We start from the raw sequence: 15,467 nt of genomic DNA, 5'->3' as shown, positions 1-15,467 counted from the left end.
GGCAAGCTACTCTGGAAGAAATGTTGCAATCAGAAGTTGTAGATTTTGAATGGCGTCCGCGTGGCGAGCTCGCAAAGTCGCGCACTGCTATTCCTCATTCCATATTATGGCCCGCAGCAGCAGTCACTGACTGCAAGGACCATATTGTTTTCACAGTTGGAACGACTTCGCCGCCTTTCAGTGAGAATGTGACCCCCGCCGCATGCTCGAAAAGTCACCAAAACGTGCACACACCTGGGATAAATTGAAAATGAATTTTCGGCAAAGAGAACGTCACCCTCCCACAACGATGACATCACGGCGAGCGTTCCCGTAAAAAAAAGAATGGGCCGAAAATCGCTTATGGGGCCAAAAAAAAAAAATTTGAAATACAGTTACAAAACCAAAACACGCGTGTTGGAGATATCCCAGAAAAGTTATGAAATCATTATGGGATGGCCACACGACCTACGGCTTGGCAGCCATTTTGTGGCGAAAACAGAGAAATGGCGATTTTCGTGTTTTTTGACAATATGGGAAAAGAACACTTTTGTTTGAGCGATTTTCACGAAATTGCACACACTTGCCACCAGCTTGATTCTACAACTACCAGAGAAGTTTCGTTGACCTTTGACCTTGGGAAGAGGCTGCCATCTTGAATTTTCATGAAAAAGCACCTATAGTAACGGATACAAACGAAAACTCGTCCTAGGGATTTTTATCGATCTTTTTGAAACTTCTCGGGCTTTAATAGCAAGCTACTGTTGAAAAAATGTTGGAATTAGAAGTTGTAGAATTTGAAACGCGTGCGCGTGGCGAATTCGCAACCTTCGCCATTTTAGCTAGCTCGCACATATTTTATCGGAATAGCCTGAAACTGAAATATGCGATTCCTTGACCCACACTGAACAAAACGATGTCACATACGACAAAATCCATAAAGGAATGCGGCCGTGGTAAACAAAAAACGATCGCAAAAAAAAGTGCTGACTCGGCCAAAAAAAAAGAAAATCGGATTTTTTTCTAAGAATCGGCTAACGAAACCCAGATAACTTTGTGGGGTATATCCAAACAAAGTTTTGAAATCATTACGTGATGGCGACACGACCCACGGTTTGGCGGCCATTTTGTGCCAAAATCTGCCATTTAGCGTTTTTAGCGTTTTTACACAATATTGAAAAATGACCTTTTTTTCGAGCGATTTTGACGAAATTTGACTCACATGCCCTTAGCGTAAGTCTACAATCACCTCTGGAGTTTCGTCGACATTTGACCTCGGGAAAAGGCGGCCATCTTGAATTTTCTATAAAAAACACCTTTACCACCGAATTCAAACGTAAACTTGTAGTTGGAATTTTCATCGATCGTCTCGAAACATTTTAGGCATCAATGGCAAGCTACTGTGGAAAAAATGTTGGAATTAGAAGTTGTAGATTTTGAACGGCGTGCGCGTGGCAAGCTAGCAAAGTGGCGCACTGTTATAACTCCCATGCATTTCAATACAATACAGTGAAAATTGAATGCATGCATTCATGCCTGAAACAGAATACATTGAAAAACACTGGATATGGACATATAAGGAATGTGGGCGTGGTAAGCATAAAACCACTGTTGCTAAGGACAACAAAAAGTTTACTTTTACCGATTTGTCCAAAACTGACGTCAATCTGTTCATCCTCCCGAGGGGACCAAAACATAAAATGGTTGCTATGGAGATAAAATCAACAGAAAAGCCGCCATTTTGGAAAAAAGTGTTTTTTTGTCAACTTATGACATATAGCTCTCACCAATGGAGGAATGTGTTTTTCTGAGTCAGTTGATGATGCTGATCGCTATGCTAGCACTTTTAGCTATGTTAGCATAACTAGCATAGTTAGCATAATTAGCATTTTAGGTGATGTGTTTTCCTCAGTCAGTTAATAATGCTGATCGCTATGCTGACACTTTTAGCCACATTAGCATAGCTAGCATGGTTAGCATAATTAGCATTTTAGGTAATGTGTTTTTCTGAGTCAGTTGATGATGCTTATCGCTTTGCTAGCACTTTTAGCCATATTAGCATAGCTAACATAGTTAGCATAATTAGCATTTTAGGTAATGTGTTTTTTTTTAGATAGTTTATGATGCTGATCGCAATGTTAGCACTGTTAGCCACATTAGCATAGTTAGCATAATTAGCATATAATGCTTTATCTAGCCTTAATCAAAGGTGGTCGGTGAGGGTAGCGGTGGTGCGTAGAGTTGGCCGTGGACGGCGGGTTGCGTCTGCGGGCCATACAACGCCGCTTGCGGCTTTAATTTCTTGTTGCTTTCTGAATGTTTGAGACATACGCCATACATTGTTTTATCAAAAATAAAGCAAACCAAAGGCACATGCATGAATACCGTAATTCCGTAGCTTATGAAGAAATGTTTTACTATGAAAACAACTTTCCCCAGTGGACAATTAATATGTCCGTCTGTCTGTCTGTCTGTCTGTCCAATTGCACCTATATCTGCTCCGCCAGACGGACACATTAACGAGAATATCAGTTTTGTACATTATTTTGTTCTGTTAACTATATTATTTATGAGGATTAATTGCACAACATGCCAATATTGCAGAACATATTTCACTTTTCTTTCTGCAAATAAGTGGTCATTTGAATTTCTGTTGTAATTTTCGTTTGATTTTTTTGTTTGTTTCACTGCTGATAGATCAAACGGGTGTTCGTGTAGGCTGTTAATTGTAAGACTTGTTTTGTGAAGTCTTCATGTTATTTATGAGAGGCAGTATTGTCATTTTCACTTTCACGTGTTTCTTCCATCTGCCGACGGTGTCGCCATTTCTCATTTCACCCGTTTTTGTGCGTACGCCTGGGTCAGAGCTTGCGTGAAGGACCGCACATTTTCCCGTCAAGTTTGCTTTTTATAAATCTCAATTATTGCGTAGAGAGTGGCGTACGCCTTCTTTTGTGCGTAAGCAACGTTTCTAAATGAGGCCCCAGGTCTCTTGGTCAAAAGTGATCTCATCTTCCTCCAAAAGATTTGTGACTTCAGTATTACAACTGAAAGAAACACTGACCAAAAATGGAAAATCATTTTTCATTGCATCTTGTACATTTTTGACATTTTTTGCATCATTCATTAAAATTTCAAGCTCTTTAGTTTTGCCTGTCAGTGCACTTAATTTTCCTCTTTTTAATGCAATACATCTCTGTAACTTCTCCTCTAAAGCCTTTTCAGTTAGTTTCCGTGATCTTCCCTGCTCCGCTGCATCCTCCCCCCTCGTCTGCTCCTCCTCATCAGCCATCACTCACGTTGCAAAGTTTAAGCACAAACTGGAAGGGTTATTACCTTCTCTTTGAATGGAGTTCTTTCTATAAACACATGCAAACAGTTTCTCCAAAAGCGCCGAACTCCGCGTTGACTGAATTAAAGTTGCAGTCCGTTCACTTATGCGGGAAATTCACGGTGATATGTATAGCGCAGCTCGGTGACGTCATCACTTTCGTCTCGTCACTTTTCTTTGGGCATCAGAAATCTTTGTGTCTTCTTATTACTCACAGAAAAAATAGTACAGTACCTTCTGTGGAAAACGGAAAGCTTGACAGTCATATGAGGTGCGTGTGTGGGTGCCTTTCTGTTTGTCTCACGTCCCGCAGCCGGCAAATCACTTCCTCCAGACGTCCGAGCGATCTGAACTTCAAAGCGAGTTTTTTGACTAAAATGGCACCCTCTCTGCTTGTCTTTCTCTTGTACCACCGTTTGAAGACTGTCCAGCAACTGTTATTTGAAACGCGAGTGAGACGTGTTCTTCATCAACTGTGTTTATTCCAAAAAATAAAAATTACACAAACACACGGTCAAAAAACGATATCGCTTCCAACTTTCTCAGGCTTCAATCAAAAATGAGTCTCGCTAACAGCATCTCTGTGACGTAGCGTTATTTAATTGGAAGTTCAAACAATGATTATTTAAATTAACTATTAAATGAAAACAACCATTTCCATTTGTCAAACGCCCACAGTTAAGATGAGTGAGATCATGGAAATTCACTTTGATGCAGACTCGTTTCAATTTTTTGTCCTTTAACTTTTCATAAAATTCGCTAAACCCAATGAGGTATATTAATTTTATGGATGGCAACAATTTTTTTTTATGTAGCAGCTGTTGGTCTGTTGCGGGGTCTGGAATCATAAGCAGGGAAGTTAAGTCCCCCCCCCGCCTCTTTACCTGCTTTTCCTCTCTACCTGTTCACACCCTCTGCAGCTGCGAGTTGTTTTCCCCCGTGCGCAACCCCATCCCCCCGCACTCCTCCAGTGTACACAGAGAGCGCAAAATACATCATAGCAGAAAGTTGACACGATAGTTGGGGAGCCCTAGCAGATATTTCATTAATTCTACGCGGAAATGTGCGGTTTTAGTCAAGAAGAACTGCTTTCATGTGCCCCCTACGAGATTGCCACTGACTGTCTTTAAGAACTTTCCATCCCATAACAGACTCTGGTCCGCGTTTACAGCCGCAGACACACTCCCTCTGCATTTCCAAGCTGCTCTCTTCCTCCTGCCCGCTTGCACATTCCAACTGTGTTAAAGGTACCACAACAATCTTAGAACACAATAGTTATTTTACCAAACTACAGAAAGCCTAGCACAGGGATGAAAGAGCCGCATGCAGGTCCGGAGTCGCAGGTTGCTGATCCCTGTCCTAACCTTACTACTGTTGGCCGAGGGCGGGGTATACCCTGGACAAGACACCATCCTGTCACAGGGCCACTCAATCATACACAGGGGTTGACATAGCCCAGAAATTTGCACTGGCCCACAGGGCCAGTAGTTTTTGAAACTTACTGGCCCTGCCTGAAAGTTACTGGCCCGACACCGCGCATAGCGGGACCCGCCGCTCCGCAGGTGCTTGCAACTTTAGGGGGGTCTGTGGGCATGCCCCCCCGGAAACTTTTAATATGGTACAATTTGGTGCATTCTGGTGACATCACTTATTTCTACACTTTTCAATGACTGAAAATAGACCATATCAAACTTAAATCTGCTCTAGTCTGTTTCAGATGTTTTGAAGAGAGCACTGCAGTGTAGTAGGTAACACTAGTTCAGAAGTTTTCATGGTGCTTCTAACGGCAAATATCGCAATAAATCATAAACCTTAAATGTGTTAAAACAATCTAATGGCAGCTTGAACCATTTAACGAATCAAATAAATCCCTTAATGCATTTGACCAATCGGATGGACGCCTTCACATTGTTGACCAATCAGATGGAGCCCTGTTATGTTAGATGTTTGTAACCTATGTCAACGTGGGTCATTTGGAGTATAATTTTTAAACTGGGAATGGTTATTTGGTTATTTTGCTGTTTGTTTATATACCGCAAATTATATCGTTATCGCAATTTTAATCTCTGATATCGCATATCGCGAGTTTTCCTCATATTGTGCAGGTCTAAGTGAGATCATTCAGCTAACTAGAAATACTTACTGCTTACAGTGTTGTAAAGAAAAACAAAATTAAGTAGTTTAACATTCTACTGCATTTGAGTCTGAGATTCAGGTATTTGGAGTTGCCTTGGATTCTTTGACATTCAGCTTAAAGCTTAGTGGATACAGTTTCATCTTCAATGCATTCATTAAATATCTTGCTGTCCATACTACTAATTATACCCACTACTCCATCCAACATATTCCTATCTATTCCTGCCATGTCTTCCACATCTCTGACATGCTTCAGTCTCTCTTCAGTGACGGTGTCGGATTTATAATCAAATGTAATAATAACCCACTGGCTTGTGCCTTCGTTGTTGCTGTTTAACATTGTTTTGTATTGAATTGTAACATTCAATAAAGTTTGAAAAAAAAAAGTAGTGAGCGCGTGCCGCGTGGTGCTCGGCAGTGAAAGCAGAGCGCGCACAGGCGGGAGAGAAGGAGAAGTGATCAAAGGTTTCCCATAGAAACCCTTGAAGTCTGAACACAGGACTAGCAGAAAAAAGTGAATTATAAAGACGAGGTAAATCTACACGTTTTCGCAAAATTTACTTTATTGAAAAAGGTGAAGAATATATAAACCGTTAAATATTTTAGTGGCCCGAGCGGACAAGTGAAAAGTAAAGTCTTGTGGTCCGCACTGCTCGAAAAACAGGACCGGGCCAGCGGACAAATGGCTATGTCGAGCCCTGATACACCTATACACACTCACACCTACTGGGGAAATCAGAGTAATCAATGTACCTATGAAGCATGTGCCCGGAGGAAACCCATGTACGTGCAAGAAGAAGATGCAAACTCCACACAGAAAGGTACCAGTTGGGATTTGAGCCGGGCCCTTGCTATGAGACAAAAGTGCTAACCACTGTTCCACCTTTACTAACCATATAAAGATAAATCTAAATAGATGTCAAGAAAAAAATAACTGGTGCCCATACAGTATGAACTGAAGTGTGGCCAGACATGGGGATTCTTGTGTACCTGCTGGTGGTGCTCTATGCCCATGCTTATGGTGTTGATCAGGATGGCTATCATGATGCCTCGGTTGAAGTACTTGCTTTCGACGATGCCCCACAGCTTCATCCTTATATCATGCCATATTTGCTTGCAATCCCTCTTTGGATGGCTGCCCACTCTGATCTCTGAACGGATGTGGCCTTTATTGCCCTTTTCTTTACTGTCAGTCTGGTCATCCTCCTTTTCTGTTTCCTCTGAGGCTTCTGTTTCATTGCTGGCACCACTGCAAACTGGCCTCACTCCGCCTTTGAGTGTCAGTGCCATTGTGCACTGAGGGCAGCCATCTGCTGCTGAGGTGGCAGTGAGAGCGGTGGGTTCTGCTGGCGACATGTGGTCTGGTTCATTGTGATAAGAACACGTTGGACCTGGCATGATGCAAATAAAAAGTGAGTGCATAACTCATGTACAAATATACAGGTTCATTTGCAACAGTTAAGGTCACATACCGGGCCTTTGCACTGCTCTCCTCTCATGTCTTCCCGGACCGTTGGCCTTCCTCTCCCTTGCTTCTTCTGCTTCTCTGGCTCTTCCCACTCCACGAAAGCCCCGAGGTTTGCCACTCAGAGTGTAAAAAAGGGAGACCACTTGTCTTTTCGCCTTGCGAAGGAAGTGGCACATGAGCTGAAACAGCTCCTCATAGCAGTCCCCTGGTTCACTGGCTAGCGTTGAGGAGGAGGAACACCGAGCCCGCTGCTCCTGCATCAGTTGATGCTCTCGCTGCTTGGTCTCTGAGAACTGAGTGGCGATGACCACGAGGCACAGGTTGATCATGAAAAAGGAACCAACCTGGGACCATAAAAGGTATGTAAATAGTAAATAAACACAGCTCTTAAAGTAAGTCCTGCTTAAATACACATGATAGTGAGAAAACAGAATGAATTCAGATATGTCTTAGCTTAGCAATTAGCTTTACTGAATGTTTATGGTCTCCATCATAATTCCAGTATGAGAGAATTACAGAATTTTATTGAAACCATTAGCCTTAACACGGAAATAAAAATACACAACATTTTTTCCTCCTTTTCTGCTTTCACTAAATCGGGGTCATGGGATCTGCTGAACCCAGCCCAACATTTTGGATGGGTCACTTATTAATTACATAATAGAGACAAATGAGCAGAAACACTCACAGCTAAGAAAAAAGTATTTGAATTTCCACTTTCCCCTGTGGCTTAAAGTCACTTTTCAAAGAAAAGCCCTTTATTTGTTGGAGTAAAAAAGACAACTCACAGAAAGGGGTTTCAGTTCTTTCTGTAGACTATTTTGTGGTTGCAAATTTGTATTTTGTGGCTAAAATACTAATTTGTGCCCTAAAAATGCTAACTTGAGAGAACAAAATAATAACTTTGTTCAGAAAATTTTAATAAAATGCTAATCTGTGGTTACAAAAATACTATTTTGTCCCTAAAAAATGCCAATGAAATGCGAATTTGTGGCCACAGACTTAGCATTGTACTCACATAATGCAAGAGCATTCTGTTCAAAAAAAACATGTGCACAGAAAATACTAAATCAGTGCCACAAATTATCATTTCAGGGAACATTTTTGTTGTTGAATGTCATGTTCATGCTCCGTAAAGTCCTACGATTACTCAAAAAATAAATAAAACTAAACTAAAAAAAACTTTAGTCCACGATCAAAATAACTTGTGAAATTATTTTTAAAAATCTGCATTGCCTCAAAAAGTAATTAGCTGTCAAGAAAAAACAATCCAGGAGAGAAATCCTGAAGTAACAGGACCCTATTGCTTTTTGACATAATAATCATATCCTTGTTGTTATAAAATAATTGGACTCAAAACCACTTGTAAAAATGGTTTAAACACATTAATATCACATTGTGATTTAGACATTAAATTATGTAGCATTTCTCCATGTTAACTGACATTGGTTAAAAAATAGAAATATTTTTGTGAGAAGTCTAACATGATTTAATGCAACTTAAGAGACAAGGTAGCAACTTTTTTATGTGTAATTGTACTTTTTTTTAATATTCCACCATTATATAAACTTTTAAAGAGCAGTGCAGCCTAACTTTTTTGTATCAATATAAATAGTGACTGCCAGGAACAACAACCTGCAGTAATGATGGCTGTATTTGCAGCTAAACACATTTTTTGAATGAAACTTTCAGAAGAAAACAAGTTTTCTGGAGATCATTGGGATTTTTTCGAGAACAAGATGGCAGCTGTGGCATGAATTTCATAAACTTTACATCTTTAAAGAAGTCAGAAAAGCTTACTTAAATTCATTTAGAAGGGATTAGACATAAGACTCATCATGCACTTGCCATGCAATATATTTTTTTAAATTTTCATCCAAAACAACTATTCATACCTAAATGTGAAGAGAAAAAAAAACAAGTCTACACGTCTCTTAAGTTTTACATAGCGCAGAGCTTCCTACAAGCTACAAATTGAAGGAAGAAGAAAAGTAAAAGAACGAAATATGTAAGTAACCCAGAGGAGCAAGAGATGACAGAAAAAAAAGGAGAGGGAGCGCAGGGGGGGGGGGGTGTAGTGTGGTGATTGTAAGCCTAATAACCCCATTCCCTTCTCCATCTGAGCCACACTGTCAAAGTGCAGATTTATGTGCCTGTTGATGTATGGTAGTATGTGAGAGTGTGTTTGTGCACAGGCATGCTCTTCATCAGTGCAGAGAACATAGTCATCTTCAGACAAAGGCCGGTTTTCAAGCCAGTATTACAAGACTTGGGGATAGAACAGCTGGCATCACTGTTCAAACTCATACACAGCAAATGCCAATAAAGCACTCTTAGACTATGTATGCTCTGCATTTGTTTGAATGAGAGTTTACAAAACGTGATGGCTGTTAAAGGTGCATAACCTAATGTTCATGAAGTTAAATGTGGTGTGGTTCAAGGTTCCATCCTTGGCCCCTTGCTTTTTCACATTTACATGCTTCCACTAGGGACTGTCATCATAAGTCACAAGATCAGCTTTTATAGCTTTGCTGATGATACCATCTTTGCATTGGTTATGTCTCCCGATGACACAAGGCCAATAGAAGTACTTTTTAACTGAATTTTAGATTTCCTATCATTGACGGCAAATAATGTTTAGCAGCTCAACCAAGATAAGAAGGAAATTTTAATTATCGGTTGTGAAACTAAGAGAGAGAAACAGTTTTTGAAGCTAAAAGAATGGTTATTAAGTGATTCAAAAACAGTCAGAAACCTGGGTGTTATTTTCAACTCTAAGCTAACTGTTATCCCTCGTATAAAACATGTGTTTATAACTGCTTTTTATCGTCTTAGAAATTTAGCTAGAGTTCGCCCACTACCATCTCTCACCAATAAGCAGATGCTAATGCATGTTTTTATCATCAGTAAATTTGATTATTGTAACGCCCTGCTTGGTGGTCTTCCAAAAATGAATATTAAGAGCCTTCATCTTCTCCAGAACTCTGCTGCACGAGTTCTCACCGAGACCAGGAGGCGGGCTCATTTCACCCCGATTGTAAAATCCCTGCATTGGCTCCCCATGTGCTTCAAGATTGATTTTAAGATACTTTTAACAGCTTTTAAATGTCTTAACAATCTTGCTCCTTCTTATCTATCAGCTCTTTTAGCCAAATATGAACCCTCACGGACCCTATCCGTATCCTCTGGCACTGGTCTTTTAACCATTCCAGCTGTAAGAACCTAGAACCTACGGAGGGGCATCTTTGTTAGCACTATGGCCCTCATTTATGGAACAGTCTGCCAGAGGACCTGAGAGAATAGTTGCTGTTAGGAAAAAGCTCAAGACCTATCTTTTTAACCTGGCTTTTATCTACTTCTATTACTTTTATTTAATTTTGTATTTATTTATCTATTTTATCTTGTTTTATGAATTTACACAAGTTTATTAATAATTTATTTTAATATTCTTTATTTTAATGTTTTATTGTTTATTTCTTTTATCAGTTTTTACTTTTAATTGTTATTTTTATGCTTTCTCAGTTGGATCCTTTCCCTCTGGAACGGCTGCAGTTCAGCCGCTGCACTGCACTTGCCGTGGTCAGGGTGGTCCCTGCCTGTGATATGTTGTGATACGTTCTTTGAGAAGAGACAGGAACATTGGGTTACCTATAAGAGTGGAGGTATAAGAACACGGACTACATTGTGTGCAGATTAATCCGGAACAAATTTTCAGTCTGAATACACCCAAGCAAGCCCTGGTTCGGGACCAGGAATCGCTCTGGGCTCCATCTTTCGAGGTGGTCTTGTTTGTTTCCAATCTGATTGAGTTCTGGTTCGCTCTAAGATTCCTCACTCATTCTGAATACAATGCGTCCTCGGAGCGATACAACTGGGCCCAAAATGGTCACTATAGCAGGTGGTCACGTGATCTACACACTGTCAGAATGTAGCAACAGATGAGCTGCATACAAACATAAAGAAAAAAAGTGTTATCAAAGAGGAAAAGAGGGTCTAACTCCTTACTTGTTACAATGTTACTTTTAACACAGCTGAAAACGCATTTTAAACGCTTTTCTGTGTCTCTTTACGCGGAACGCGCTACAGTGACGTCATCTTTAAAGCTACCTTGTAGTTCCTTAACAGAATTCTCTCAAAACAATACCATAACAACACAACGATGAGACACGATAACTTATTGAAATTTGATCGGATGAACTGTGACTCATCATTTTCTTGTTGTGTGTATCAACAAGAGTCTGGTGATATGTCCAACGATAGAATAAATATTGCGATATTGTACATGGATACATTTTCCTTTTTTTTCCTTTTTTTTTTAAGAGTATGACTTAGAAGAAACTCTACCTGAATATTAACACACCTTTTTCACTGTAAGAAAATGATAAAATTCCTTTTATTTAATGGTTACAATGTTAAGCACTGCAACTGTATTTTATATACAAGTTGCTTTTACCTAAGGAAATTCAAAGTGCTTTTATTTCGGTATCTTAAAATATATTTGTTCCTAAAGGGAACGGCCAGCATTGTCTGATTCCCACAACAACATATTGTTCAGTATAAGAAAGGAAATTTATAGAATGAATGTGCCTCAACCAACAAGGTTCTAAAAGTATGATTGAGGAAATAAAGTGCTGTTTATTTTCAACATTGCTTACTGCAGCTTCTCCAGTCCTTTTAAATGGGTCAGGAGCCTGAACGGTGCTTCAAAAAAAAAGAGGAAACAAAAAAAAAAACATTCCGCAGCTGCACTGCTTCAGTCATTTTAATCTAAGCCTACTACAAAGCACTGGAATCCGCATTTTTTATGATACTGGCAGCAACGTGGAACAGTGTTTCGGTTCGTTATCCACCCCCAAAAAAATTATGTAGTCCATGTCTTTAAACAAAGGAGCTTCCTATTACGTCATTTCCGGGTGAGCATAATCCAATGCCTGATCGTTGCTTGACTGTTTGCTCTTGTTTGGCATTAGCCTGATTGCTATTACTTAACTTAGGTGTTATCTGGTTTAATATTCACATTCACATTTAGCATGTATACTGTTATACTAGTGAATACACTACTGTTTTAACTGCTTACTGTCCACTTTATTCTAAGTTTCTAAAGAAAAACCGCTTTCCCGTAGCTAAACACCCCTAGCCTTGGCATAGCATTTAGCATGGCTACCACCTCTTCTGATTTCACCCCTCTTTCCTGCCCCATGTGCCATATGTTTAGTGAGGATCCTGCCTCCTTTAGTGAAGATAGTGGTAGATGTGTTAAGTGCATTCTTGTGTTAGACTTTGAGCCCAGGCTAGAGCAGTTAAAAGCACAGCTCCGCACAGTGGAAGCTAAGCCGGCTAGCCAGGTTGTTAATTGTAGCCCAGACTGCACTACCAGGGCTAACCCAGTTAGCCCCCCAGTCAGTGCCTTCCCTAGCAGTCGGGAAATACACAGGGCCAGTTTGTACCAGTGGGAAGGAAGCATAGTGCTAAACGCAAAAACTGAGAGCACCCGAACCCCCCCCCCCCCCCCCCCCCCCCCAGCGGCACACCAGCTGAACCCTCAACTCTGGTCATTGGCTCTTCTATAGTTAGACACCTGGAGCTCGCAGCAGCTACAGTTAGGTGTTATCCGGGGATCAGAGTTGGTGACATCGAGGGAAACCATAGGATGTTAGCCCAGAGTAAGTCCATGTTCCATTGAGTCATGATTTACGCAGGCAGTAACGCCACCCGATGGAGATAATCAGAGATTCTGAAATTAAACGCAGAATCTGTGTCCATGTTAGACACTGTAATTTTCTCTGGTCCCGTGCCAAACTTAGTCAGTGATGAAATGCAAAGCCGCTTTTCATCACTTAACTGCTGGTTAGCTAGATGGTGTCCAGAAAACGGCAATGTTTTTTTGGACAATTAGAGCGCGTTTTGGGTGAAGCCCGGTCTCATGCGGAGAGATGGCATCCATCCCCCTTTGGACAGAGCCGCTCTTCTTTTAAGGAATATTTCTGCTAGCCTTAGTCATGCAACCTCACAACCTAGAGACGAGACCCGGGCACAGAGCAGCTGTGTAAAATTCTCCTCTGAGCCTCCTTTAGCGCTGGTGCAAAACCCATGCATGGAAAGGCAAGGGACATGCTGCCTTAACGCTGAAACACGTTCTCTTAAACAAGTAACCCGTAAGTTGGAAAGAGAATGGTGCCGCTCCGGTTCAATGCAGTCTCTGAATACCTGGAAACAAAGCCTTTTAAATTGAAAAAATATAAAATAGCTCTGCATAGAGCTAGAACCCAGTACTATTCAACCTTAATTGCAGAGAATGGAAATAATCTAAGATTTCTTTTTAGCACAATAGCCAGACTAACCAGTAGTCAGAGTTCAGTAGAACCACATGTTTCCACTACTCTCAGCTCTGATGATTTTCTTAGACACAGGTTGAATCAAGTTTTTCCTAGTTTCAGCCCAGAGCAGGCTGAAGCGGTAGAAGTAAAGGCATCCATAGAAAACTGCTTCACTGCTGTGGATCAAGCAGAAATAACATCAGTTATTACGACCTCCAAAACCTCAACTTGTCTCTTAGACCCAATTCCTTCTAAACTTTTTAAATAAACCTTCCCCCAATTAATAAATCCATATTAACTATAATAAATACCTCTCTAGAAACAGGTTATGTGCCACAGTCTTTTAAATATGCAGTTGTTGTACCTCTTTTAAAAAAGCCCAGTTTAGATTCTAGTAACCTGGCCAACTTTAGACCAATATCAAACCTCCCCTTTATTTAAAAAATCCTAGAGAGAGTTAAGCATCTTTACCGAAGAAGTCCTGCAACGTTACCAAAATCTGCTAAAGGAATTTTGACGGACAAAAAGTATGACCATCACATGTTGCTAGTGTAATATAGACGAAAATACAATAGATTTGACTGCAACTATTGCAGAAATGACTTTGGCTGGAAAAGGCGAGGATCTGGGGCCATTTCCTGTTTTCACGGTGGGTGACAACTCATGAGCTATGCGAAGGAGTGTGAATCATTCCTGGAACAACACAAAACTCTGGAAAAAAAGATAAATAATATGAAAAAATCTGTTCTTTGGAATGCTCCTTTTTACTGTTTTGTTGAGAACTTAAAACAAATTTCATTGTGATGACACTTATATGCTGCAGAAATGTATCATAGCAAAGATTGTTGTTTTCACTGCTGTCTTGTTTCTCTTTAAATTTGCCACATTACAAGAAGTAATCAGGCCAGAATATGTTTTCACAATGCAGTTACTTCACCTTTACCAACAAGTTAGCATTGTCTCATTTGGTAAGGTCAGAAGACTTAGTGTAAATGACTTTCTTTTACATTCCAGTTTCAATGTACTTAAGGGGTAAGTACCAAGTAATATTCAAGTGAACATACCCAGTATTTAGTAATGAAAGTACCATGTAGTTGAATGGAAATAAGGCTGACTTTCTTTTACAGTCCAGTTTCATTGTACTTAAGGGGTATTTTCTGTGGTAAATTCATGGTAAATACCATGAAACATACAACGAGTGCAGACTTAAATTCAAGGTACTTTATTTGTACTTACCTTGTACCCAGTACGTACCACATAAGTATGAACCAAATAGTACCACATAAATACACAGCAAATAAGTACAGAGAAGCATGTAAGTACAGAGAATACACAAAAAAGTACCATGTAAACACCCTGCAAGTACCCAATAAATTCCATAAATATTACCATGTAAATACCACTTAAGTACACTGTACGTACTGTACTGTAGAAGAAAGCATTACCCACACTTTTTTTTGTTATGTACATAATTCCACATGTGTTAATTCATTGTTTTGATGCCTGAACATACAATTCTCGTAGTCATGAAAATAAAGAAAACTCTATGAATTAGAAGGTGAGTCCGAATTTTTTTGGTCTGTAATGTATGTATGTATGTGTATGTATATATATATATATATATATATATATATATATTAGTGTGTTGGAGGGAACATTCTATCGTACTGATGAGGTGCCTACATTCAGGCTTGGGAGACCTTGAATAAGCGATATGGTCATCCTTTATTTTTATTTTATTTTATTTTTTTAACTTGTCCTGTCCAACAGCTGGGCAGACAGATGAGAGCTGAAGGCCTCTTGTGTTGGACATATTTTACTTTAACAACAGGGGTTATTAATCTTCAGACAAACCAGAGGTATGTCTGAATAAACCCCTTTTGTAATCGAGGCCAAACTTTATTCATTTTAATCATATTTGAAAATGTTTTGTGTTGGACCGGACGGAAAAGGAAAGGAGGGAAGAAGAGAGAGGGATGTTAGGGGGGGAATAGGAGGGCGATCAAAGGAGGGGGGGGGGGGGGGGGTAAAACCATGAAGCAGCATGAAGCAACAAGCTACTGGATGTTTATCATTACGGTAACGTTCAGATGTAATACAAATCTCAAAGGGCGGGGCCTGTCCAAACACACACACTCAAATGTTATCAACACACCTGCTAGCTGCAAAATGTCCACATGTCAACATGTACACAATACAGATAGTGTTCACACATGCAAACTTATGCCTTCAAACC

General features: G+C 40.1%; 1 protein-coding gene across 1 annotated transcript in view; it reads right to left on the bottom strand.

The window, feature by feature from the left end:
• LOC110013491 (voltage-dependent T-type calcium channel subunit alpha-1I-like) overlaps nucleotides 1-15,467 on the bottom strand; it is a 435,381-nt gene that overhangs the window by 257,485 nt on the left and 162,429 nt on the right. The window contains exons 12-13 of the mRNA XM_023954667.1: nucleotides 6,919-7,258; nucleotides 6,437-6,837 (exon numbers count right to left, since the gene is read on the bottom strand). Of these exons, the coding sequence (XP_023810435.1) occupies nucleotides 6,437-6,837; nucleotides 6,919-7,258 (741 nt within the window). The remainder of the gene's footprint in view (nucleotides 1-6,436; nucleotides 6,838-6,918; nucleotides 7,259-15,467) is intronic.

The sequence above is a fragment of the Oryzias latipes genome, chromosome 1 (assembly GCF_002234675.1).
Source record: "Oryzias latipes chromosome 1, ASM223467v1".
Taxonomy (NCBI): Eukaryota; Metazoa; Chordata; class Actinopteri; order Beloniformes; family Adrianichthyidae; genus Oryzias; species Oryzias latipes.
Note: the sequence above shows the minus strand (reverse complement) of the source record. Positions and strands in the feature narration are given on the sequence as shown.